This window comes from Apodemus sylvaticus, chromosome 6, assembly GCF_947179515.1.
Source record: "Apodemus sylvaticus chromosome 6, mApoSyl1.1, whole genome shotgun sequence".
Classification (NCBI taxonomy): domain Eukaryota; kingdom Metazoa; phylum Chordata; class Mammalia; order Rodentia; family Muridae; genus Apodemus; species Apodemus sylvaticus.
In genome coordinates this window covers 126,728,692-126,755,123 of record NC_067477.1, presented here as the reverse complement: position 1 = coordinate 126,755,123, position 26,432 = coordinate 126,728,692, and the positions used below count along the sequence as shown (strand labels likewise).

Below are 26,432 nucleotides of genomic sequence, written 5' to 3'. Positions count from 1 at the left end.
CCCTTGCTTTTCTGAAGGGTTTCTGTATTATGCCCAGAACCAGGGTGACATTCAGCCCTAGAAGGGTTTCTGGGAAGTGTTGAAGTGATACCAGGCTTGCGAATGGATTCACCCAAACCAGAAGTTCAAAGAGAAGAAATGAAAAAAAGAAAAATCCACTCTAATGGATTTAGAGCATAAACATGCAATCGCTGGTGAAGATGTGAAGTCTAGGCTAAGCCTATCGTTAGTGGCAACTGTCTGCTCCAGGCTGTGAAAGAGTCTGTCCTGACTTTACAGAAGACACTAGATGGACAGAGTCAGGGTTTGTTTGAGTGGACTCCTAAAACCACCTGTATGGCACTTTTCTTTATGAATTAATGAGAATACAGTGATTTCATGCTGTAAAAAGATCATAAAAGCCCTGAAAAGGGGGCTATAAAAGAATTGGCAACGCCTTGTCTGGGACATGACCCAGAGGGTGGGCACACATCTTAGTCTCCCTCTTTCTGGGCCCCAGGGCCACACCATGCTGTGAGAGAGACAATCTATGCAACAGCAAAGTGGTGCTGGGCAGTCCTCTGAGGAGAGCGGCCATCTGGTTCTACAGCCCTTGACCCGCAGGGGCGGAGCTCAGAGGATGGGAGATGGTCCTGCACTGAGTTCTCCCCCTCACAAAATAGCTCGCATCTATGAAGCATGGATGTACTGCTAAATGGGTCAAGGCAAGACCTACAAATCTTTTAAGTTAATAAACACCAAACCCGAGCCCAATATCCAGGAATGTCCCTAAATTAGGGCTTTAATCACCTAAATAAATTACCCTGTGATTTTAATTGTCACACTAAGTGTTTGGGAAACTGCCAATCCAAAGGAAACCGGAAGCCTCACTCTGAGAATTTCTCATAGGAAAATTGAACGTCTGGTTTTATTAAGCATCTATTTGTGAGATATTTAGTGTCTATTAATCTTCTGTTAAGAGATTTTGTTCCTCTTTTCTTGGGGTGGGATGCTTAACTGGTAATGTAATAAGTCTCTAGTTCCTGAGCCTGTCCACACCTGTGGCTCACCTTTTGTCAGAAGGATATTCAAACAGGATGAAAGAGTGGATGAGAACCGGGTGATTGTTTTCCGTGTGACTGGGAAAGACTATTACAAATAGAGCCACTGCACCTGAGTGACACAGGGTAGACCCATCAGCAGGGAGACAGCATGGCCGATCAGTCCAAGTTTATCGAGTACATTGATGACGCTTTAGAAAAATCAAAAGAGACGACGCTTTCCCAGTTATTTCTCACCTTCCAGGGGATCCCTTACCCAGTTACCATGTGCACTCAGGAAACGTTCCAAGCTTTGGATCACTTCGAAGCCAGAAGCGACGACGTCCTGCTAGCGTCCTACCCGAAGTGCGGTAAAGAGGACCTTTCCCTACCAGTGCATTTTGTAAGGAGGTGGGAGAGCGTGAAGGTGGGAAGGAGGAGGTTCATCTCCCATAGAGCGCACCGGAAATCAGCAAGGAGGGGACCAGGACAGGAGAGCGCATGCGCTATAAAGTCAGCTACTGAGACAACTTGCTGTATATCATCCTGGAGCTGGGGTACAGAGGTCATGGTGGATGATGGAATGGGTGGTGGGAGGCGGCGTGGCCGGGTCACAATAACAAAATGTGACTCTTTTTGACAGATAATGGAAGGATGCCATTTCTGTAATTTATATAATGGTTTCCATGTGGTGGTCTTTCTTTCTTTCTTTCTTTCTTTCTTTCTTTCTTTCTTTCTTTCTTTCTTTCTTTCTTTATTTCTTTATTTCTTTCTTTCTTTCTTTTTTTCAGGATCTAACACCAATTCCCTGGTTTCTCAAATCAGTTTTAGAAGGTCTGTCATCAGTGGAGGATAAAAATTAGGAATCTAACTTACTCTAGTACTTTTTCTGTTTGAGCCTTTGTTTGTTTTAGTTGAGGTTCAGGCTGACCTGAACTTGTGCCTCAGCCTCTAGCGTGCTTGGGTTATAGGTGTGAGCTATTCCACCCTCTGGCAGCATCTGCTACTGATTCTTTCAACTATCACTTATGAAGGCCCATTTCTTTGAACACCTTTCTGTTAGTTAAGGCTGGACTTTTATAAAACCAAGATCATATACTCCTGTAGCTTAATTCAGGAGGTATTCTGAATGGTATAGTATGTAAACCCAATATTTCCCTAGCATAATATTCTTCTTCAAGAAACATATTCTATGTACAAAATGAATGATGTCTGCAATCTCAATACTCACGAGGCTGAGACAGGGGACTCACGAGTTAGAAGCCAATTGGAGCACACTTTTGGGAGACCCTGCCCCCCCCAAAGACAGGGAGAGTGGGGGGGGCAGGGAAGAGAAAGGAAAGATGAATTTTATAAATTCATTCCATGTTAATACACACAAATGCTCTTTGCTCCCAAATTATTTTTTCCCAGAACCCAGGTTTTTTCAACCTCTAAAGAAGTGAATGTAGACATCACGGGAGAGTTGAAAATTTAAATTTTCCTCATCTATATGCTGAGGAGAAATGTCTTTGTTAACAAGATTCCTTGATGAGTTTCTGTTTTCTATTTGTTTTTCTTACAGGTTCAAACTGGATTCTCCATATTGTCAGTGAATTAATATTTGCCGTTTCTAAAAAGAAATATGCATGTCCAGAATTTCCAGTTCTTGAATGTGGTGATGCAGAAAAATATCAGGTTAGTACCCACAGTCTTTCAAGGTGTAACACATGCGCCCAGGGAGATTTCCATTCTGGGGTCTTCCCTTCTAAATCCAGAAAGCATTAATAGGATGCTAACGATGGTCCCTGAGCACAAGTTATTGCTTGCTTACCACATCCTCACGCCTCTGCCAGTATTATCTCATTTTCTTACAAAATAACTTTATCACCAATTGACAAAAGATAAAATCGCCAGCCTTGCCTGAGATGAAGAAGTAATTGAAAATTGAATCTGAGCTTTCTGATTCGCGCTCCAGGAAAGTATATTTCATATACAGCTATTCGAATTTTTTAACTTGGCAGGCAAGTCGTCTGAGAACACCCAAGACGTGAACTAAACCCAAAAGTGACAGGCATGGGGTAGGGCAGGCTGGGCAGAGGCATTTTCGATTTCCTTACCTTCATTACAGCTGCTGTGTATGTGACTGATGAGGAATAGCGAAGCCCTAGTTAGACAGACAAGCCTCGTGAGCCTTGAAAGCGCTCACAGAGCTCTCAGCCTGTTAGCATCAGAATTGGCTGGGAAGCCCGCATTTGGGAATCTGTTTCTTGCCCAGGAGTAATGGATAAGAGGGAGGCTCTGCTTCCGGATCTTGTGCTTAGACACAGCAGGAAGAAGATGAATCATCCTCTCCTGGCCTCTCGATACATCAGAATCCAGAAAGGAAGGAAGGCTAGACCCAGGGGAAGCCATTCTTGTAAAACTTCTGGAAGTATTCATCACCAAGCCTCCCCAGAGCAGACATAAGAAACTCAGAGCCTGGGGACTTTCCGGAACAGCTTCTGGGAAGTAACCACACTCTACATGCTTGACAAATACAAACTTCAAGGTTCCAAAGGTTAAAGGGAGCCCATTTCCATGGATTGGGGAAAGTAACAGCTGAAAATTGAAGTTTGAATGGCAGCTGTTTGAGAACTTGGCTGTGTGGGAGGCAAGCACCAAACCCCTGTGCGGGCAGCCACCCGAGGCGCCTCCAGAGGCAAGGGAGGGCCAGTGGCCACTAAGCCCAGCGTCCCAAACTTGGGGAGGGTTGTTCATGCTCGAGGGCATCCATTGACGGCTCAGACAAAAGGGGCTCAGGCTTTAGGGCCAGAAGAACAGACGTGAGCTTTTGCTAAGGGAAAAGATGGGCCACCTAGAGAAAAGCTAAACAGCTGTCAAGTAGCCTTGCTCCTAATGAGGACTTTCGGTATTGCCTTAGAAGTGATGCTAACGTGTACCCAGCTTTCTAACCTTTGTTTTAAAAACCTATTATGTCCTGGGTCAGGGTCTTTTTTACTTTATTTGCCAATGTTATTGCCTACCTTCAGTACAAACAGGCTTGTTTTATGTTTGAAATCGGGTTTGGACTGATGGCTTGTACGCTTCACATAATACATGAGATTGTTTCTCCCGGAAAGTATATTTTTATTTCAAGCAAATTATCTCAAATAGAAGTATACAGTAGAAACCATTTATAATAGCGTATTCACTGTGATATTGGACAAAGCTTTTGTTCTTTGCCACATTTTTGGTTGTTTTGGTTTTTTTTTTTTAAAGCAGGGTCTCATGAAGCCCTAGCTAGACTGAAATTCTCATTGTAGTTACAGAGGAACTTAAGCTACTGGTTCCCTCGCCTCTACCTCCCAGGCGCTGGGCTTACAGGCATGGTCCACTACACCCAGTTGCCAGTCTAGATTCTTGACATATGAGGATTTGCCTCCGAACTTGAGTATCCTTGGAGTTTCTCCCCCTGTTCCTCATGTGATATCCAAAATTATGTCTTAATTTTAGTTACTGTGTTTAAGAGATCCATAAAACCAAATGCCTCTAACCTGTAAGCCACTGGCCCTAGGACAGATACTTTCTGAGATGCTGGAGGCTGTCTATTGCTTATACAAGGTAACATGCCACATAGTTTCACTTCCCTAGACAGGTTTGTTTGACCCAAGTGCACCGGATGCATTTGACTACATGTAGGCAGTACATAGACAGGAAATTCATCAGGGCGGGAGGGCAGGAGGCGGGCAGGTTGTATGCTGGCCCCGCTGGACCTGATGAGAAGTACATCGCCCTACGGGTTTGCCTTTATAAGCCTCTGCACAATGTGACTTGTTACCATTTTCTGGGATCACTGGACTGGACCTGGCCAGAATCCATCAAACTGGCTAATATGTGACTAAAGCTTGCTTCAAATTTGGCTTTGATTTGTGGTGGTAGTCTCATTCTCATCTGCTGGGGGGACACCTCAGTGGGAACTTTCTGCTTCTTCGGCTACACTAATGTGAATGTGAAGCCAAGTGTTGCCCTGGCTTTTTCTAGAACCTTCATTATTTGACCTTAGTGCCAATTGCGAAAGGGAAGTTGCCCTTTCTGTTAAAGAAAAGTCTAGCTGTAGTGAAAAGATCTAAAGTCAAGGCGTTGTCGAAGAATCTAACTCCACTTTAAAATATTCACTGAAGTGGGCCTGGAGAAATAAATGGCTCAGAGGTTAATGGCACTTGCTGCTTTTGAAGGACACACGAGTTTGGTTCCCAGCACCCACATGGTAGCTCACAACCTTTCCAGGGAATCTGACACCCTCTTCTGCCTTTGTTGGCACCAGACACATGGATGCTGCATTCACATACATACATGCAAGCAAGATACTCATACACATAAAATAAAATTTTTATCTTTAATTAATTAATTTTATTTGTGTTTTGCATGCACATATACATATATATCATATACATCATATACATATGCATATGCAAATACATACTATGTACATGCCTAGTGCCTGTGGAAGCCATAAGAGGGCATCTGATCCCCTAGGACTGAAGTTATGGGTGGTTATAATCCATCATATGTGTGCTAGAAATTGAATCTTGTTCCTCTGCAAGATCAAGAAGTGCTCTAAACCACTGAGCCATCTCTGTAGCCCATAAAATAAAATCTGGAAAAAAAATTCAATAAAGTGAATTAGGTATAGTATCCTACTGTAACTGGATCTGCATTGCCCAAGAACAGGCAAAAACCATGAACTAAATCTTAAATATCTGCTTTATTCAGGAGAATCATTAACCTGAGAAGATAGTGGATCAACATCTTAAAGATCTGCTTTCCCTGTGGCTTACTGATAATACAGGGAAGGAAAACAAATGTCAGTCATTTCAAGGTTTATTCTTGTCCCTCATCCCCCCAGGCCCCCTGAAGGTCTCTCTTGTCTCTCAGGTTTATGGCACTGCTGCTTATCTCCTCCGTGCATCAGGGGAGAGTTAGTGTAAAATAAATTGTTATTTTCTAGTTATCCTGTATAAAAGACACAAAATCCCAGCATTTTATTTACAAGCTGTATGCCTTGTGGACAGGTTCTGGAGCTGTTCATCCCAGTCGCGTGTCCCTTGCTGCCACTGCTTCTCCTCTGTGCTAATGGTCCATCTTCTCTCACGGTGGCTTCCTCCTCTCTGTGTGCTTTCTTCTTTCTCCCCCCTCTTTACCTGTGGTCGCCAGCCAGCTAATGAAACTGACCAATTAACTGGGGAAACACGGTCTGCACAACCAAAGCTGGTGTACCTGAGAAGTCATTCTGGGGCAGCCAGGTCTTAGAACACAGAATTTAACATTTAAATCCATAGCAGCACCCGACCCCTTTCTGTCTAAATAAAAAGGGCTCTTTTTCTTACAATAATAAACTATATACAGTAAGAACAATTATGAAACAATGATGAAATCTATGGTGTAATAATCACACTCAATGTTCAGTCCAATTGTATTTGTCAACCTAGGAGAAAAGTTTGTTTTTTTTTTTTAATCTATTCTATCTTGGTGAGTTTGCATTTAAATCACTTTTTTCTTTACTGTCTCAAGCATTTAAATCCTTTCATGTTCATAACTTGCAATTACCAACCTTAAAACACCAGTTTACATTCTTCTACAACCTTCATAAAATACCTTTCAGACCCTCTAGCCTTCATCAACTAACTTTTAAACACCTTCTTGCAACTTAAAACCTTCATGTCCTCCGACCTTCAAAACTTGCTTTCACCATCCAAAAAGCATCCCCTTACACTCTAAAACATTTCCCAAGATCCTTTGCTACTCGCGTTTAAATGTGAGGCTATAACTGTGTAGTCTTTGAGAAGGAAATAAATATTATGTGAACATGCAAAAAGTACAGGCAGATAGCTTCCAAAATTATAGACATGACACACATCGTTGGCTGCCTAGCTGTCCCCTAAAATGTCTCTATAGCATTGGAGCATCTATCTCCAGCCTTCTGGCCTGTGTATCTGACAGACATATTTGTGGAGTACTAGTTATAAAGGACTTGCTTACACTATATTGGCAGAGCTCGACTGTAGATTTTACCTCCATTTAAGTTTGCCCATTTTTCAGAGAGTGTTTGTCTGCAGATGAAGTCAAGGTATTGTCTCTGCCCAGTGGCTAGCTTGCCTCTAGTTGGAGGTCCTTTGAAGCCCATCATCTCCTTCGAAGTAGAATAGGTGCTGCTAGGAGCTGACATGCTTCAATGTCTAAAAGACCTTAAATTAATAAATAAAAAACATTTTTAAATGGCATGTTCTGTGAGTCCCTGGGGTTTTGGAAGACCATTTAGCTGAACAAACAAACTTTGCTTCTTTCTAGTTATTATCATCTGTTCAACCTAGGATATATATTTCTGTGATAATCTAGACTAGTATCTTACATGGCTGTGAGGCTATTAAGTCCCATTGTAGCTTTGGAAGTTGGTTCTTGTGTCTGTAGACTCCTAGGATCAACAACTGGCTATGGTGACTTAAGGTTTCTCCTCTGACTGTGATAGCTCTGGGTTGCTCTTGCATGGATCCAAATTGGAGTGAGGTGGTCTTAAGACCACCATTTGTCTGATGCACACCTAAGCCATATTGCTGGTGCTTGACTGCAGCTTTGGAATTAGCTGTGAGCTAACTTGGCTGTGCCAGATGGGGCAACCAGGTCTTGGGATACAGTAGCTTTTGAATACATAGCAACACCAGACCAACCCTAACCAGTTGGTAAACATCAATGATACCTAGACTTAACATTCTTCCTGAGCCTCCATTAGGATGACATCTAGGTTGAAGGTTAACTAAGAACAAACCATTAACTCTCTCTCTCTCTCTCTCTCTCTCTCTCTCTCTCTCTCTGTGTGTGTGTGGGGGGGGGGTGTGGGGGTGTGTGGGTGGTATGTGTTCCTTCCTGCAGAATGAATAACAATTGTGTTCTAATACAGAGCATAAAGTGTCAACTTACTAGCTCCAGAACTGCCAGCATTTAAACTCTGTCAAACCTTTTGGGGTTTCATATCTGAAGTTTATCAGAAACGTTTATTTTTTATTCAGATACTTTAGAGGCAAATTTCCATTTCAATTATAATTTAGTTGTGTCCTTTGTTTCTTTGCTTGTTTTGAGACAGGGTTTCTCTGTGTAGCCCTGGCTGTCCTGGAACTCACTCTGTAGACCAGGCTGGGCTCAAACTCAGAAATCTGCCTGCCTCTGCCTCCCAAATGCTGGGATTACAGGCATGTGCCACCACGCCTGGCTGTTTCTTCTTTTTAAAATGCAGTGTGTCTTTTATTTGAAACAAATCAGTGAGAAGGTGAATAAATAGTGATTCAATTTATAGAAAACTTTCCTGTAGGACACATACAGACTTGTCTGAAGAAGCCCTATGCATAGTCAATCTTCCTATTGATTACACTTTGGCTATGTTACTCATTTGTCTGAATAAAGTGTTGTATATCTAGTTCTGTGACAAATTCTGTCCTGCCTCTAATCCTGTTTTGTCATTCTGCATGAGTCACTGTGTGACTTGGGGCCAGGTAGTGTTGGCAGAACAGTAAACTATCACTTAATCTGAAAATGACCACCTATTGGATGTCATACAAAGCATCTAAAACCTCAGAGTCTAACCTTAATCTCTATAATAGAGGCTCCAATATCAGCCTGCTATGAATGGATGTAACTAAGTTATTTCAAACACCATGAAAGACAGTTTACTGTAACTCAGCCATTACCATCACAAATCACCACTTGGACTCACTGCGTTGATTAAATATTTTTTTTAATGTTTCAAAGTCTTGATTTTTTTCTCTTTGAGTCAAAATCTTCATAAGTTTTTATGAAATTAACTACAAATTCCTAAATATTATTTTGTCACTAGCATTATAACACATCTTACGAAGCTTTGAGCAATCTCCTCAAATGTGGAGCTGACCTTGCCTCTGAATAACAATTATAAAGGGTGACTTGAAGCCAAGTCACTTTGCCACTTAACAGCATTTGTATATTTGCTCTTCAGACAGGGTCCTGGAATTTATTATGTGCCCAAGCTGCTTTAAACTTGTGTTCCTCCTGCCTCATGATCCCTGGTGCTGGTTATTAACGCACACCACCACACCCACACATGGCCATAAAGCCTTGTTCTCTTTAGTTCTCAGTAGAAATAGATAACAGAAAAATAATCAATTATTCTATAACCCTTAAATGAACAAACATTTCATAAAAAATTTCTCAGATAGTTAGAAAACCTGGGCCTTTATATTCTGTTGGGATATTTGAGTGCAAAGTACTCCTTTAATTCCAGAACTCAGAAGGTAAAGAAAGACAGGTGGATTGCTTGAGTTCAAGGCCAACCTGGTCTACAGAGCTAGTTCCAAGAAACCCAGAGCTACACAGGGAAACCTTGTCTTGATAAACCATAAAAAAACCGTATATGTATATGTATGTGTATGTGTATATGTATACGTGTATGTATACATGTATGTGTATATGTATACGTGTATGTATATGTGTATGTGTATATGTATATGTGTATGTATACGTGTATGTGTATATGTATACGTGTATGTGTATATGTATACGTATATGTATATGTGTGTATGTGTGTGTGTGTGTGTGTGTATATATATATATATATATATATATATATATATATATATATATATATATGCTGCTAGAAAGAGAATGTGAGTGGGTAAGAGCTCTTACTGTGCAATCATAAGGCCTGAGTTGAGTTTAGATCTCAAGGCCCATATAAAAGGACAAGTGTTCCTATATTCCATTGCTGGAGGGGATAAAGACAGGAGAGTTGGAGAGTTACTGGGCTTTCTGGCTGTCAACCAACATCCATATTCTGCCAGAGACTGTCTCAAAGGAACACTGTGTGGGCAATGACACAGCAGTGTCTTTGGCCTCTGAGTGTGCATGCACAAGCACACATACATAGAAACATTTGTATTCCACAATTACATATATACATGTGCTTGCATGGGAGTGCACACATACACACTAAGAAAAGTTTAAAAGGTAGATCTGTTTGTTTTAGGTGGATTTTTAGGAACTGTGGAAGACTTGAATATGTCTATTAAGGCCTTGATACAGAAGAGATATAACTAAACAAAACAGGGAAATGCAGGTTCTAAACTATTCGATGTGATTGTTATAAAGGGTAAAGAATAAGTGACAATGATTGAAGATGGAAAGCAGCATCCAATAAAATAATTGATGAGATTAATGATTTGCTTATGATTCTTCATGAAAAATGCAGGGGAGCAGAAGGTAAAGTGCTTGAAGCCACCAGTTAGGTGACTGAACACACACACACATACACAAACACACACACACACTCATACATACATACTCTAACACTCACATACACACTCTTGCAAGCATACACACTCACAGACTCAGACATACTGTCTCATACACACATTTTCTTAAACATACTCCCACATACACTCACACACACACTAACTCCCCACACAGATATATTCTCACACATACATTGTCTTATACATGTCTCTCACATACACTCATACAAACACAACTCTCTCTTACACACACACTCACACTCACCATATTGTGCATATTTTGTAGAGGATGAAACTCTTTCCATCCCCAAGGATTTTGACAACTCACCTCCACTATGACAAGCTGCCTCAGTCTATCTTCACCAACAAAGCCAAGGTGAGTGAATTTGGAATGTATAAAAAGATTGATTTGTATTCTGTTTATGTATGCTTTGTTTGTGTGTATGCATGTGTATTGTGTGTGCTGAGTTTGAAGCTTTTATGTATTTATGCAGGCTACCTCTTGAATTCTCTGGAGTTTTGACCTTGCTTTTCTGCAGTGCTAGACACCAAACCCAGAGCCTCACACCTGCTCAGCAGGAACTCTGTCACTGAGAGACATATTCAACCCCATAGTTACTGGCTATTGATGTGATGAATTTTCTAGTAATTGTGGAATCTGAATATGTGAAATGTAGAGTGTAGTGTTTCTTTTGTCATTTCTTTCTTTGGATGTTTTGCTATGTCTCCATCTAAGTCAAATGCATTTGAGCTCGTACAGAACTCACACCTAGGAGGAACTGTGTAGTTTATTATCATTGGTTTTACAATTGCTAAGGTTCAGAACCTCACAGCTTCAGAAATCTGTGGTCTTATACAATGAACACATTTTTTTCTAGTGACATCTGCAACTGTATGATTTTGGAATTTCAGATATAATAGGTACATTACATCACCAGATAGAATTCTTGTTACGTTGACTACTCTTACCATTTGCTTAAACATCTACCATCAGGAGTGACAAGGCATGACTCCACGTCCCCAGCTCCTCCCACCCTTCTACCCCCACTCTTGAGGGTCCCTTCTGCTTTCCTATCACACAGACTCCATCTTTCCCCCTCCCTTAAGGTCTCTTGTTCCTTTTCATGGTCCCCTTTCTACTTTCATGATCGATTTACACACACACACACACACACTCTCTCTCTCTCTCTCTCTCTCTCTCTCTCTCTCTCTCTCACACACACACACACACACACACACACACACACACACACACACACACACACGCACGCACGCACACACACACAGGCACACACTCACACACATACACATTTTCATTCACACACATACTTTCTCACATTCACATACTCACACATGCACACATACACACCCAGTTGTACATTCTGAACTTATGTGAGAAAGCATATGCTATTTGTATACATCTGGCTTGTACTGCTTAGCATGCTTCCCAGTTGCTCCCATTTTCCTGCAAATGTCAGTGACTTCAGTTTCCTTTACACTGAATGGAATTCCGCTGTTGAACCACATTTGCTATATCCACTCATCTGTTGATGGCCGCCTAGGCCTGCTTCATTTCTTTGCTATTGTGAACAGTTTAATTAATGCTCAAGCATCTCTGTGATAGGCTTGTCAGTGGTGAGGGGACATTTGATGCAATAAGGTATTTTAGGATGGGTCAGTACGACCAATGCAGAGGTGGAGATTTTATTGAAGATATGTTAATATGGTGGCACGTGCCTTTAATCCCAGCACCCAGGAGACAGGGGCAGGTGCTGTGGACATAGCAAATTCCAGACCCAGCAACGGTGAAGCCCTGTCTTAGACAATAATAGTAACAAAACCAAGATATTATAGTAGAAAAGAAAAACCTTCAAGAAGAGAAGAAAACCCTAAGAATATAGGATTCTCAATGACCAGCCACAAGTCTCTAACTCTGCTTCCATGAATCAGTTAGGGCCCTTTGCATTCCAGGACTGAGCTGCTATTGCTTTAGCTTGTAGTCTTCCAATCTTCACAGAAAACTTAAGTCCAGAAAAGCTCTGGAAAGCGGCCAAAACCACTTGAGGAGCAACCACCTCAGCAACTCTGCAGAGGGCTGGTGTTGCCCCCTGCTGGATTCAGTTGCTTCTTACATGGGCCTCAAATTTATTTAGTCAAGAAATTTCCAGGGGCGGGGTCTGGGGGTGGGAGGGTTGTCTTCCCCTTTTCAGAAAGTCACCTGACATTTGTTCTGCCACATCCCGCTTCTGCTGTATAGTCTCAGAGTGTTCAACACGAGGCTTAGTTGTGTCTTAGGTTTAAAACAGGATGCCAGGATGCGTCTGACGTCCTCCAGGCACGTGTAGCAAGCAGCCATGCACACTCTCCCACAATCCCTGGGTTCTCTCCCACAATCCCTGCGGTGCCTTAGGATTCAGCTTGCTCTTTACAGTGTTCCTTTCAAACTTTTCATCCAAAGGGCATTGGAGGTCATTGGAGAAGACAGACGTGGGAATGCGAGGTCCAACTCCATCTGCATTCCCACAGACACACACTGCCTCTGCACCTCATGTCCATAACCTTAAAGATTAGTTTGCAATTTTTTGCTTTGTTTGAGATTTTTACCTTTCAAATCCATCCTTCTTGATTCTGCTAGGGAAATTGCTCTGTTTTGCCTTTTAGTATCTTCTATATCTGCCTTTTTGTGGTCATTATTAGCAAAGGTCCTGTCAGTACCACTCTTCTGTCCTTCCTCTTCCCTTCCCCCATCTGTGATTTACCATGGTCCCTCTCACTCTCTGTATTCACACAATTATTACACTGTTCATCCTCTTTTCCATGTTGCGATATGAAGCTACATAAATTAACTTTGTTTTTTTTTCTCTAGATATTGGTGATATTTCGAAACCCTAAGGATACAGCAGTATCTTTTTTTCATTTCCATAATGATGTCCCCGATATTCCAAGCTATGCCTCTTGGGATGAATTCTTCAAACAATTTATAAAGGGACAAGGTATGACTGTCAAAAAGAATTTCATCTTTAACAGGGAAATACATAAATGTGAGAATATAAAGAAATAAGATTTATGAAGATCTTGGAACAGAAAGGTTACATTTAAATAAAGTTTTGCAGCAGCAGCAGTTTCATGTATCAAAGCTACTGCAATGCATCTCTGGTTTCACAGTACTCTAGACCAGTGGCCCTCAACCTTCCTAATTCTGAGACATTTTGATACAGTTCCTCATGCTCGGATGACCCCCAACCATAAAATTATTTTTGTTGCTGCTTCACAATTGCAATTTTCTAGTTATGAATCATAATCTAAATATCTGAAAATTCCTACAGTCTTATGGGACCACTGTGAAAGGGTTTTTTGATCATCCCTGCCCATGGGTTGAAACCCACAGGTTGGAGAGTTCATTAGTTGACCATGAATATTGAGTGGTCATAGAAGAGATTAAGAACAAAGATGTTTTTTAAGACTAATGTAGAAAAGTAATTCTAGTTTTTTCCCCTCAAGTCATTGTATCACACAGTGTCCAAAAAAACCCTCAAGAAAAATAAAAAGAAAAATCCACATATTTGTGTAGATATACCTGAGATATTTTTGTTAGATTATGTAAACATCTTCTCTAATTACCAATAACTTCTATTTTAAATTATTGATTTACTATTTTTTGTTCCTTGATAATTTCACAGATGCTATAATGAATTTTAGCCTTCTTTTCTCCCCATGATCTTCTCTTGTCCCCCATCCTTTTCCCATTGAAACCTTTCTCCTTCCCAACAATTCTCCCTATTTCCTGTCCTTCTGTGCACATGTGACTTGCTAAGTTTAATTAGGGTTGCTACACTAGTCACTTTTCTGTCGCTGTGATGGAACTCCATGGGTAGGACAGCTTATTGGAGAAACAGTTTTATTTGAACTTCCAGTTCCAAAAGGATAGGGGTGCATCATGGCAAACAGAGGCATGGTGGCCAGAGCAGGAAGCTGTGAGCTCACATCTCAAACAGCGAGCACAAGAAGAGAGAGGGAATTGGAAATGGCAGGGAGCTTTGAAATCTCAAAGCATGCCTCCCAGTGACACACTTCCTCTGCAAGGCCATGCCTCCTAAACCTACCCAAGCAGCACCACCAACTTGGGACCAAGTATCCAAATATCTGAGCATAGCTATGGAGGGCATTTCATTCAAACTATCACAGCTACTCGCATGAGCATGGACGGGAAGCTCTGCACTGGAGCATGTGTGGTTATATGGCAGAGGAAAGTGGCACACCCCTACCCACCATAAGACTCTTGAGGAGTTATGGAGTCTTGTGAACCCTTCATCCTTTCATGATGAAACAGTAACTATTAATTTCTAACTATTACTGCTTCTTCAGATATTAAGCTAGATACTGTATAGGAGTGCTTTCTTTAAGACTCAAGACCAATCAGAGTAAGACCCTACTTACTGTACAGCAGAGAACACTAACAAAAATATTCTGACAATTGCTAATTACCCCACTTGTTTAAGTGGTCCATATGTACAGTGGCCAGAGGTCTATATGTATCTCCTTTTAACTGCAGCTAAATGACCACAGAGGATATGCTATTTTCTCTTCTCTCTAAGAGATGTTACATGTTGTGTAACAGTTTCTCTGAGATTAAAATAATAAAATCTGAGAGTCCCTCTCAGAAGGACTGAAACTGAGCTATAAAGAAGACCCTAAGACAGACCGGGGTCAGGAAGAAGCAGAAACCAGCCAAGTCGCCTGGAAGAGGTTTAGACAACATTCCCTCGGGAAGGACGCTCTCCAAGCTGTTGAGCTGCCTGCAGGCTGTGCAGTGCGCTCCAGGTTCCCAGCTTTTGTGAACTGTCCCCCATAGACCTTGGTGATGCAGTGGTCTGACTCTGGTCCTTACCCCAACCAAACTTATTGGCTCACCAACGTGGGCTTTAGTGGCACCCACACTTTGGTCTGTTGTGGGATCTCTATCGGGGATGAGTAGATGTATACTGCATCTCCCCAGGAAACATCTTTTCACACCACAGAACCGCTTCTCCACATCAATTTTTTAAATGCTCTTTAAGGTGGACACTGTGGTCTGCTACACATACATGTGTGAAATCATTACTGAAGTCAAGCAATCATGTCATGCAGCTGCTTCGTTGTATATAACGAGTCATATATGTTTGCTGTTCCCTTAGCAAACACTACTTTATTATGCAATAAATACTGCATTCATAACTGTAGTCCTTATGCTGCACATGAGTTTACTAGACTTATTCCCAACTCAGCGCTCTGAAGTTACATCAAAGTTTACCCATTGTCTTCCTTCCCATCCCTGACACCATCCTGCTTTCTGTATTATTCAACCTTTAAAAAGATTCAACATGGAGATGAGGCCAGTATTTTGTTTTCTGCCTTATATTAGTCTGCATGATGCCTCGCAGGTTGATTGATGCCATGGATGTCAGCATCTCTATTTTAATATTCCAGGTTGTATCTATATACCACAGTTTGTGATGGCCACTTTAAAAGGCGATTGATATAGCAAATCCCACAGCATTCCGCATACATAGACACTACATACAGTACCAGCTCCCTGGAAAAGTTGAATATTGGATTGAGTCATAGCAGCAAGGAAAACTCACTGGGAGAGGCCTGTGAAGCACTGTTAAGCTTGCCTGTGTTGTCTAGAAACACTTCAAGGAGTCAGGCAGGGCAAATCCACAACACCACTCCGTACATATTTAATACCGCGAGAGAGCATTCAGCGATGATTTTTGTGATTTGTGCAACAACATAAAGAATCCTCTCCAGTGTCTGCACTCATTGTTTCTGCTCAGTTGATTAGCAATAAGATGTTACAGTGATAACTCTGACAGGATTTCTTCCTTGCAAAATTCTGAACTTCAACATCTAGAGACAGATGAATACATTATGGACGTCATGATGGGCCAACCAAGCTCCCGACATGATGACTTCCCCACAAGGATGGACATAATCTTGAACTGTAAACTGAAACTCTTCCTTTTTCTACTTAAGTTGCTTGGGTTAGAGTATTTTATCACAGCAACAGAAAGGAAACTCAGACCTGTGCACTCTTTCTGAACTATCTCGTTATCTCTGAGGAATCTTATAAATCTGGTCAGATCATCCTCACAACTTGCTCAGTTGTATCATTAATGGAAAATGTTCGAGGACGTAAGACATGGGTGGACATGGACAGCGAGACAGGTGTATTCCACCTCTTGGAGACAGACTTGTAATATGCATGGTCTCTCTAGATCATTTACCCACATGCATGCTATCGGTTTTCCTCAGTTATGTACAGTGTCTTACAATTTTTTCTCCTGTGTTTTTTAGTTTCTTGGGGAAGTTATTTTGATTTTGCAATGAATTGGAACAAACATATTGATGATGAAAATGTTAAGTTCATATTATATGAAGACCTGAAAGAGGTGAGATTATGGTCATTGATATTCAAGGGCAATATTTATTAGAGACTACAGTACACAGCACATACTTAGAATGTCTAACTTTGTGAACTAGCAGTGTGTTCATTTTTAAAAAAAAAATTATAGATACAAAAATACAAAACTAGAAAAAGCCCACTATACATAAACATAATTTGTTTACTTAGCGAATAAAATAATGCTTACAGCTTAATAATAACAGCTTTCTTTTCCATTTGGACAGCCTCTGTATTGAAGAAACAATACAGAGGTCTCAACTAATGTAATGAAATATGCATTTGGTTGTGAATTGATTTTCCAAGTGAGTGTTTTTTCTTTTTCTTTTTCTTTTGTTTTTTTGTTTTTGTTTTTGTTTTTGTTTTTGTTTTTTTTTTGAGACAGGGTTTCTCTGTGTAGCCCTGGCTGTCCTGGCACTCACTCTGTAGACCAGGCTGGCCTTGAACTCAGAAATCTGCCTGCCTCTGCCTCCCAAGTGCTGGGGATTAAAGGGGTGTGCCACCACTGCCCGGCTGTGAATGCTTTTTCTTGAAAAGATTGTTTATTATTCACCTTTTAATAACAATATTATTATTGTTTATTACTCACTTAACAAACACAGAGTCAGAGATGGCTCAGCACAGTTTTAGGCCCAAGTTACACATCAGTGAAGAATTCAAACAAGGTTCACTGCCCTGAAGAAGCTTCTAGAATAAGGGTGGGAAGGCTGAATGGTAATGAACACAAAGAAGGTTGACTTGTAAAATGTGAAAAAACAAAGAGCACAGCTGGTGAAGGAACACTGAGGAGTGGAAGGTCGGAATGCTGGACCAATGTGAGAGTGGAACGGTTGACGAGTTGCCAGGAAGAAGCTATGATTGATCAAAGAACTGAATGGAATGAGGGTGTGAGCCAAGAAAATAGCTGTGGGAGAACATTCCAAGCTGAGGAAAGCAGCTAGAGCACACACACACACATAGACACACAGAGATACACACAGACACACACCATACACATAGACACACACTCATAAATACACATACCACACCCAGACAGACACACACATAGATATGCACACACACACCAGGAACAGACACAGAGATATAGACACATAGGCACGCATACACATAGAGACATATACAGAGACAGATACACACACAGACACATACACACATAGATACACACACCTGCCACACACAGACACACATAAACACACATATACACATACACATAGATACATAGACACATACACATACACCACATGCATACCACACACACAAAGACATACATGCACTACACACACAGACACACACCACACAGAGAGATATGGAGTCACAGACACAAAGACACACACAGATACACACAGAAACACATATATAGACATATGTGTGCGCGCGCGCGCGCACACACACACACACACGTACACCAGGTAGCAGTGCACAGAGGAGGCAGAAGGAGTGAGTGGAGCCCAGTGTGTGTGACACAGCTGTGTGACAAAGTGAGGAGCAGCACAGCAGTCCCCTTAAAGTGACTCTGGCTTTCACCCAGAGGGACCGGAAGGCATCTGAGCAGAGGAGTGAGGGGGTCATTCTGGCTGCTGTGCGAGAATGGATTGGAGCAAGAAGAGTGCGGGAAGAGAGATCCACCTCCTCACCCATGCCTGAGACGAAGGTTGCTCAGCCTGTGATGCATAACAAGCTTTCTCAGAAATTAAATAAATAAATGACTGCTGCTGCTGATTTAAGGAAACCTTGGCCGCAGTGACTCCCACTGAGAGATGCTTATCTTTCAAATATATTTTTCCCAGAATTTGGTTGTTGGAATAAAACAGATCTCTGAATTCCTTGGTTTCGCTTTAACTGACGAACAAATAGAAGCCGTCTCCGCTCAGAGCACCTTCCAGGCAATGCGAGCAAACTCTCAGGAGACACATGGTGCCATTGGGCCCTTCCTCTTCCGCAAAGGTAACCTTGCTTTCATATTTGGGGGTGTTGTGTCAGTGTGGAAGTGACTTTGTACTTAACAGACAAGACAAATTACTTTGTCTGAAGCAAAACAGGATTTCAGTTTTTTCTCCCTTGGTAAGAAAAATTCAGGACCCACGGAGCCCAGAGCTATCCCTGGCAGCCGCCACTGTCCTTTACTACACTAAGGACCCAGTGAAGGCAAAATGGCGGCTTGAGCTCCAGCATTCTGATTCCAGGTAGGAAAAATGAAACAGCAAAGGAAGGAACCCTGTACACTAGCTAACCAGCCCCTTCTAGAGCTCTCCACCAAACCCTGTTCAGTGGCTGTCCACTGTCATTCACCATATCTCTCCCTAGCAGTAGTTGAAAATGTAGCTTTCTTTTTTGAGTTAGATGCATTCAAACTTAAAAATCAGAGTTTTGTTAATATAGAAAAAGAAGAAAATGGTCTTTGGGTAGGTAATTAGGTACTTGGTAGATGGTTTACTTAATTTCCTTAAAGTATTCTAAGTTCTTACCTGTTTATAATTCTATAAGCTAGGACTTTCCACTCTCATTTTCTTTCATATTTGATGAAGATATAACAATATTTACCATTGTTATTACATTTAGTGTGTGTGTGTGTGTGTGTGTGTGTGTGTGTGTGTGTATACCATGAAATGCATGAGGAAGTCAGAGGATAATTTATGGAACTCAGTTCAATCCTTCCATCATATGGAACCCAGGGCTAGAACTCAGGTTGTGAAAGCTTTGGGGCAAGTACCTGTGTTCCCTGAGCCATCTCATCAGCAGACGGGCCTGCAAGGATGAACACAGTTAACATGGGAACTGGTTATGCTCTCTCTGGGGTGCTGTGTTGAGGTTAAATTTTATAACAAAAGGATACTACAAAAGACTTAGTTTTGCAATGTAGGAGAAGGCTGAAGCCCCAGGGTCTGTCTTTTACACTGTCACATTTGAGCTGGGTCTACTTTTTTCCGATTACTTTTTCAACTGACCCATTCGAAATAACCTATATGAACAGAAGATCAAATATAGGAGCCTGGCTGCAGCTGGATTCCTGTATAACCCTGATTCTTACACCTGATTTTATTAGCTGTAGGAAGGGGAAAATAGAGCCTACCTATACACGGTTCATCAAATGTTATTCAGGACAGAAAAACTACAATAAATAAAGTACATCTGATGTACCCTGTAGAAAGTCCAGAGGGCAGGAAAATATGGAAGAGCATGAAAATAAAGCACAAATCATTTACAGGTGACGTCACAGATGCAAACTTCTCCCCCTGAGCCAGGCCGGGCTTACTTTTTGGTGTGTTTCCTCCCAGCCTTTTTTATTTATTTTTTTGTTGGGTACAGTTGATGGCATCTGGGGACAGCTTTGTGTCCTGTTTCATTTCCTTAATGTATCATAACTATTTCCTCGTGTCATTAAGCCCACATCATCAGCACACAGTTCAGTGGCTGTGCAACAGTTTGCAAAATAACTTACCTTTTATGCACATTTATTTATCTTCTGTGTGTATGTATGTATGCTTGTGTGTATGTGTACTGTGCATGCATGCATGTATATCTGTAGGCTCCCATGTGCATCCATGGTGTGCATGTGCAGGTCAGACGGCTACTTGTAGAAGTCAGTCTGCCCCTTCTATTACAGGGGTCCCAGTGATCAAACCAGATCTCCAGGCTTGATCAGGCACATTTACCTGCCCAGCCATCTCACTAGCCAAAGAAATGACTTACTATATGTCAGAAGAAAATGTTTTAAACCTCTGTTGAGGCAGAGCTTCGCTGTGTAGCTCAGGCTGACCTGGAACATGATATGTGACCCTGGGTGACTTAAAAGCATGATCTTCCTGCCTTGGCCTCCAAACAACTGGCCAAAGTATTAAATTTCTCAAAAAAAAAAAAAAAAAGTCCAGTGTCTGACATGTTAACCCAACCAGATAAAATGCTAACTTTAAAAACGTAGTTGAGAAACTTTATTAAGGAAGAACTACATTCTGAAATTATAAGATTTTAGATCCTGAATGTTGGGAAAAGGATGTGGGCTGACCATTGGGTGGAGTCTTCTTCACCCAGATTTGTAAGCATGCTATCTGTTACCCCACCAATGGAGAAGCTCCCCACCTCGGGCAGTGTTGATCTTACAAAAAAATTGTGGGTTGTAGGTTCATTTTTAAAAGTGGCAGTCTGTCTCTATCCCAGCTAGTTTCCAAATAAATGAGACTGAGACGCTAAGATTTATTTTACCAAGCTTTATGGCCCAGTGGCTGGGGAGTTAATAACCTATTCTAAGCCCTGGGCTAATCTGGCTGTCTCCCAGGCAAAATCCCTGATACTTGCAGTTTGGTCTGGCTCTCTGGGCTTCAGGTGTTTTGTCTCTCAGGACTCCTGGCTTGCTTCCTCTCTCTATCCCCTCCCTTGCTGGTGGAAGCCGGGCTCTATTCTCTCTTTCCTCAGCCATTGGCTGATTAGCTTTTATTGACAAATCAGAAAATAAATGGGGAGCAATGTTTACACAAACTTGAACGGGGAGGTGCTAGAATAATCATTACAAAGGCATGTCCAGGACATCATGATATGGGACGAGAAAATGAGCTTCTGAATAATACAAGGATCATCTTTACAAAAATATTACGCCAACAGTGTCTTTTTGTTTGTTTTGTTTTGTTTTAAGGCTATTGTCTTAGTATTTTATTTCTGTGAAGAGACACCCAGACCGAGACCATGTTTGTGTAGCATTGGCTGTCCCCACTCTGTATATGTTGGCCTTGAACTCACAGAGATCTGCCTGCCTCTATTACCCAAGGGCTCAAATTAAAGGCATGTGCCACCATTGCCTGGCTTGTGACAACTCTTTTAAAATAAATCATTTAATTGGGGCTTGCTTACAGTTTCAGAGGTTTGGTATATTATCAAGATGACAGGAAGCATGGCCTCACACAGGCAGATATGGTAGTTGAGAATTTTACATCCAGATCTGAAGGCAGCAAGAAGAGACTGTGAGCCACTGGGCGTGTCTTGGGCTTCTGAAACTTCAAAGCATATACTCAGTGACACATTTCCTCCGAAAATGCTACACTCACTTCAACAAGGCCACACCCCCTAATCTTCTCAAACAATGCCACTCCCTGAGCATTCAAATATATGAGCCTATGGTGGCCGTTCATACTCAAGCCACCACAACAATGTTGTTGCTGTTTTTAACCTTTCAAAGAAAAACACAGCATTAAAAAAAAAAAAAAGGTCAATTTGGGTAGAATAGAGGATAAAATTAAGAAATATCCTAACATATATCTGAGTGTTTTGTGCTTTCTGTGTTGTAGGTGAAGTTGGTGATTGGAAACGTTTGTTCACTGAAACACAGAACCAAGAAATGGATGAAAGATTCAAAGAGTGTTTGGCAGGCACTTCCCTCGGAGACAAGTTGAAGTACGAATTATATTGCCTGGCTTGATGCTGGCCAAGTTGGCTGGCCTACATATCTTTTTTTCCCTAATAACAACTGGATTTATATAATTAGGTAGTAATGCAAACAGGCTCACGACAATAATCGTGTAACATAATTATGAATAGTACAGATCTAGAAATGGTAGTAATAGCTGACATTTTTGTACTCAAATTAAAGTTTGTCTTTCTTTTGAAGAATTGGAACATAGCTGTTGGTGTGTTTTTCTAGGGTTGAACACAGACAAGAATGGGCTTCCAGATGCTGTATCTACATTTTCTTAAGCTTTTCTCAATGGAAACTTCTCACTATGGACCCAAGTATTTGTTGTTTTGTTTTGTTTTGTTTTGATTTGTTGGTTTTTTGGATTTGGTTTTTTCGAGACAGGGTTTCTCTGTATAGCCCTGGCTGTCCTGGAGCTCACTTTGTAGACCAGACTGGCCTCGAACTCAGAAATCTGCCTGCCTCTGCCTCCCAGTGTGCTGGGATTACAGCATGCGCCACCACCGCCCAGCTGGACCAAAGTATTTGTAGTAGTTATCTCAGACTTCCTGATGGGTGAAATTCAAGCCTGACTCTGCACTGATATAAGGTTAACAAACTGCAAGCTGATTCGAGATCAATTCCTTCGTCTACTCCGGATATGCCATGCATGCAGGCCTCTAGAGGCGCTTCCCTCAAGAGACATTATACTTCTACTTAATACAATCTTTGAGTCAAAGCTAAGATGTACGTTTTTTCTACCATACAGGGTTTTCCGTTGCAGGGTCATAAGCAGTCATGTGGAACTAACAGGAGAATGTAAAGAATATTCTAGAAAGCTTATCCTATCTGGTGCTTCTCAATCTTCCTACCACTTAGGAGGAAGAGGCAGGAGGCCCACTGTGAAGGCAGCCTAGTTTTAAAAGTTCTAGATTAGTTAGGACTTCAATCAGACCTTGACTCCAACCATCGAGCAAAGCAAAGGAAAATACCTGCTGACTTGCTTGGTTGGTAATGTTTGCTTCCCATGGTTCCCTCCCCAACACTACAGTGACCAGGCATTGTGATATAGATCTTGGAGGTGAAGACAGGAAAACTGGATGTTCCCAGTCACTTTTAGCTACATGACAAATTTGAAGCCAGCCTATACTACACACCAGTCTCAAAACAAAACACTCACCAACTCATGGAGAATATTGGGAGTTGAGAAGATGATTGGGTATCGATGAACACATCACTTATTCACTCGCTCCCCAACCACAGCCTCCAGGAAGATCCAAAGGCTCCCTTTTTAGTGGCTCACACTTCAGCCAGATGTTCCGAGACCCTGAAGAAATCACGGTGATAATGGGATCTTTGGAAATGGGGAGAGTAAACCACCTAGAACAGAATTGGTGGAGTGAGCACATTGCTATCGGGTGAATGTTCAGTAAAGAAATGTCTACAGAGATCTCCCTGTCAACTTCTTTCTAGGTAGTTGAGTGCGCTCATTTAAGGTAGGGAGTGGGTGCCTAAGAATTTCATGAATTCGTTGTTTTTAATAGCTGAGTAGTATTCCATTGTGTAAATATACCACATTTTCTGTATCCATTCCTCCGTTGAGGGGCATCTGGGTTCTTTCCAGTTTCTGGCTATTATAAACAGGGCTTCTATGAATGTAGTGGACATGTATCCTTACTACATGCTGGGGAATCCTCTGGGTATACACCCAGGAGTGGTATAGTGGGGTCCTCCAGTAGTATCACGCCCAGTTTTCTAAGGAGCAGCCAGACTGATTTCCAGAGTGGTTTTACCAGTCTGCAACCCCACCAGCAGTAGAGGAGTGTTCCTCTTTCTCTACATCCTCGCCTGCACCTGTTTTCTTCTGAAGTTTTGATCTTAGCCATTCTGACCAAGAAACAATTCACATATCAAATGATGCCCAAGAAGAAGGAAAGAGAGGCCCCTGGTCCTGGAAAGGCTCAGTGCAGCTGTGTAGGGTAATATCAGGACAGAGAAGCAGGAAGGGGTGGATTGGGGAACAGGGGGAGGGAAGAGGACTTATGTGGCTTTCGGGGAGGGGGGATCCAGGAAAGGGGAAATCATTTGAAATGTAAATAAAGAATATAGCGAATAAAAAAAGAACATAAAAATAAAAGGTAGGGAGTGGGAATTTATCAAGGCTGATCTGGTCACTGGGGTTTCATATTAGATACCTCAAATTACACCCAGGATTGAGTTATAAGAAAAGTATAGACTTAGGCTGTTGTTCTCCAATCCTACAGGAAAGGAAGAAGAAAGGTGTGGGCATGGGCAATGTTGACTGTGTATTTGGGGTCTGTCTTGGGACTTTTCCCCCTCTTGCCAGTTGAGATGATGGGAATACAGTTTCCCTTTCTAATTTTAGTTCCTGAGTTCTCCTCATAGGGATGGTGCTTAGCTCAGAGTGCAGGCTTGAAGCTGTATCACCGGGCAGTGTGCCACAAACTAGATCCTCAAGTCCTGTGCCAGCAAGTTCGATTCTGGGAATGTGCTACAGTCTTATAGGAAGGTAGGGTTCCTTATCTTTTCTTTTCTTTAATTTATTTATTCTTTTTTTTTTCTGTACATAAGTTCACTGTAGCTGTCTGTCTTCGGACACACCAGAAAAAGGGCATTGGATCCCATTACAGATGGTTGTGAGCCACCAGGGAATTGAACTCAGGATCTCTGGAAGAGCAGTCAGTGCTCTTAACCACTGAACCATCTCTCCAGCCCAGGCAGGGTTCCTTTTTAACCAATGACTGCTGGTGTTGTCTTGTGATAAAATCTTCCTTGTGGCCCTTCTGGGAGCAGGTGGATCTTAACAGGGGTGTGGCTGGGTGGATGGTACGCAACAAGGAGTTAGCAGGTACCTGCTAAGGGCTGGACGATTAGATTTAAGAGAGACTGCTTCAACCCTCTGGCCAATTTTGTCAAGAGGCTATCTGTGTCTCCCTTGACAGGGCAGTGTGAAAAGGGAAGGAGACCAGTGTTTACAAACCTGGACTTCAATGGTCACAGACACAGCCTGGCAGGACCCTCTGCGAGTTACTTCCACTGTACATTGGAATTCGGTAGCATCCATGTGCCCAGCTGCATCCTAAAAGCTTGTTTTGAAAAGTAAGATTGTGATCAATGATCCAGGAGCTTATCATGCAGACACTTGGGTTTCTCATTCCTCTTCCAGCAGAGCTTTCCCAGTATGGAAGCCAGAAAGGTCCGGAAACCTGGAGAAGCTGGCGGTAACTGTAGTTGCACGGGAGCGGGTGACAGGCTGGACCTTGGCTCCCGCGCCCGGTAAAGAGGTGACACGCCTACCTAACTTCTCGCGGGTGAGAGCCGGTGCGGGAGGGGCCTAGAGCAGCGAGGGAAGGCGGAGTCCGCCAGGAAAACGAAACAGAGAGAACCCTCCTGGCCTGGACTTCCTCGGACACTAGCGGCGACCACGAACGGAGGGCGACATTCAGAGCCAGGACCTGAAGTACAATTCGAATCTGCACCAGGGCGCAAGCCACTGTCAGGATCCAGAAACTCGGTAAGACCGGCGGGCTATTTTCCTACTCCTGGATAGCATTTGCAGGAAAAGGGACCCAGAAGGAAAATGACAAGCCTAATGACTTGAAACTCTGGAGGGAACTCTAGAAACCTGAATGACCCAGAGACTGAATTCTGAGCCAAGACTCTGTGCTGCACAGCTATGGCATTCCAATTAGCGGTCCTCTGTGACAGCCGGGTCCTGCTCCATTCTCCTCCTTAGTCTTCTCCATGCATCCGAGTTTCCAAGTCTGAACCCAGGGCTTGCTTTCCTGCTCTGGCCTCCGTCCCTCATATCAGCCCCCATGGTGAGGCCACCCCTGCCCCCCTCCCCCCTCCAGTGCCCACCACTTTCAGACTTACTTGGTGCTTCTGGGCCACAGCCAAGGACCCTCCAATTCCTGCCTCAACTCTGCCTATTTCTACTTCCTGGAAAGCCCCTCCCCCAAGTGACTTCCTGGGCAGATCTCTCTGTCTATCCAGTCCTTCTCTCAGAGCCAATTATGAGTCACCTAAGGTAGAAACTCCACTCTGCCCTCACAGCCCACCCCCCGCCCCGTATTTTTTCTCAATTTTCCAACTAGTGCTTAGTACTAGAATTTGTCTTTTGCCCTCCACCAGTGAGATCTCATGAGCAGTTTTCATTGGCTTGTATAAGTCTAGCACCTAATCTCTGACAGGTGCTAATTACATGTATGTTACATGGATAGTAATTCATAAATAACCTTGAATTCTAGAGAAACAAGATTCCCTGTTGCATCTTTAGTATTAACTGTGCCTTG

General features: G+C 42.3%; 2 protein-coding genes and 1 long non-coding RNA gene across 6 annotated transcripts in view; 2 read left to right on the top strand and 1 right to left on the bottom strand.

The window, feature by feature from the left end:
- Positions 1-1,191: 1,191 nt before the first annotated feature.
- Sult6b1 (sulfotransferase family 6B member 1) lies at positions 1,192-22,336 on the top strand. The gene is made up of 7 exons (XM_052186415.1): positions 1,192-1,390; positions 2,584-2,696; positions 10,581-10,670; positions 13,161-13,287; positions 16,631-16,725; positions 18,524-18,680; positions 22,013-22,336. Exons 1-7 carry the CDS (start codon positions 1,192-1,194, stop codon positions 22,141-22,143), a joined length of 912 nt encoding a protein of 303 aa, XP_052042375.1. The 3' UTR covers positions 22,144-22,336.
- Positions 4,188-26,135, bottom strand: LOC127687618 (uncharacterized). Of its 3 annotated transcripts, XR_007978435.1 has the most exons (5): positions 26,014-26,135; positions 25,118-25,223; positions 23,297-23,496; positions 21,579-21,721; positions 4,188-7,225 (listed from the first exon to the last, which is right to left on the bottom strand). It is a non-coding gene; the product is annotated as an uncharacterized LOC127687618 (long non-coding RNA). The 3 variants fall into 3 exon arrangements; XR_007978433.1 differs by lacking the exon at positions 4,188-7,225 and having other exon boundaries at positions 20,688-21,721; XR_007978434.1 differs by lacking the exons at positions 4,188-7,225; positions 26,014-26,135 and adding an exon at positions 25,435-25,532 and having other exon boundaries at positions 20,688-21,721.
- The window catches only part of Eif2ak2 (eukaryotic translation initiation factor 2 alpha kinase 2), a 33,542-nt gene continuing 32,664 nt past the window's right edge, over positions 25,555-26,432 (top strand). The window contains exon 1 of one of the 2 annotated variants that reach the window (XM_052186414.1): positions 25,555-25,651. The gene's annotated coding sequence lies outside the window, so the exon portion shown is untranslated. The remainder of the gene's footprint in view (positions 25,652-26,432) is intronic. The other variant, XM_052186413.1, reaches the window with a different exon arrangement.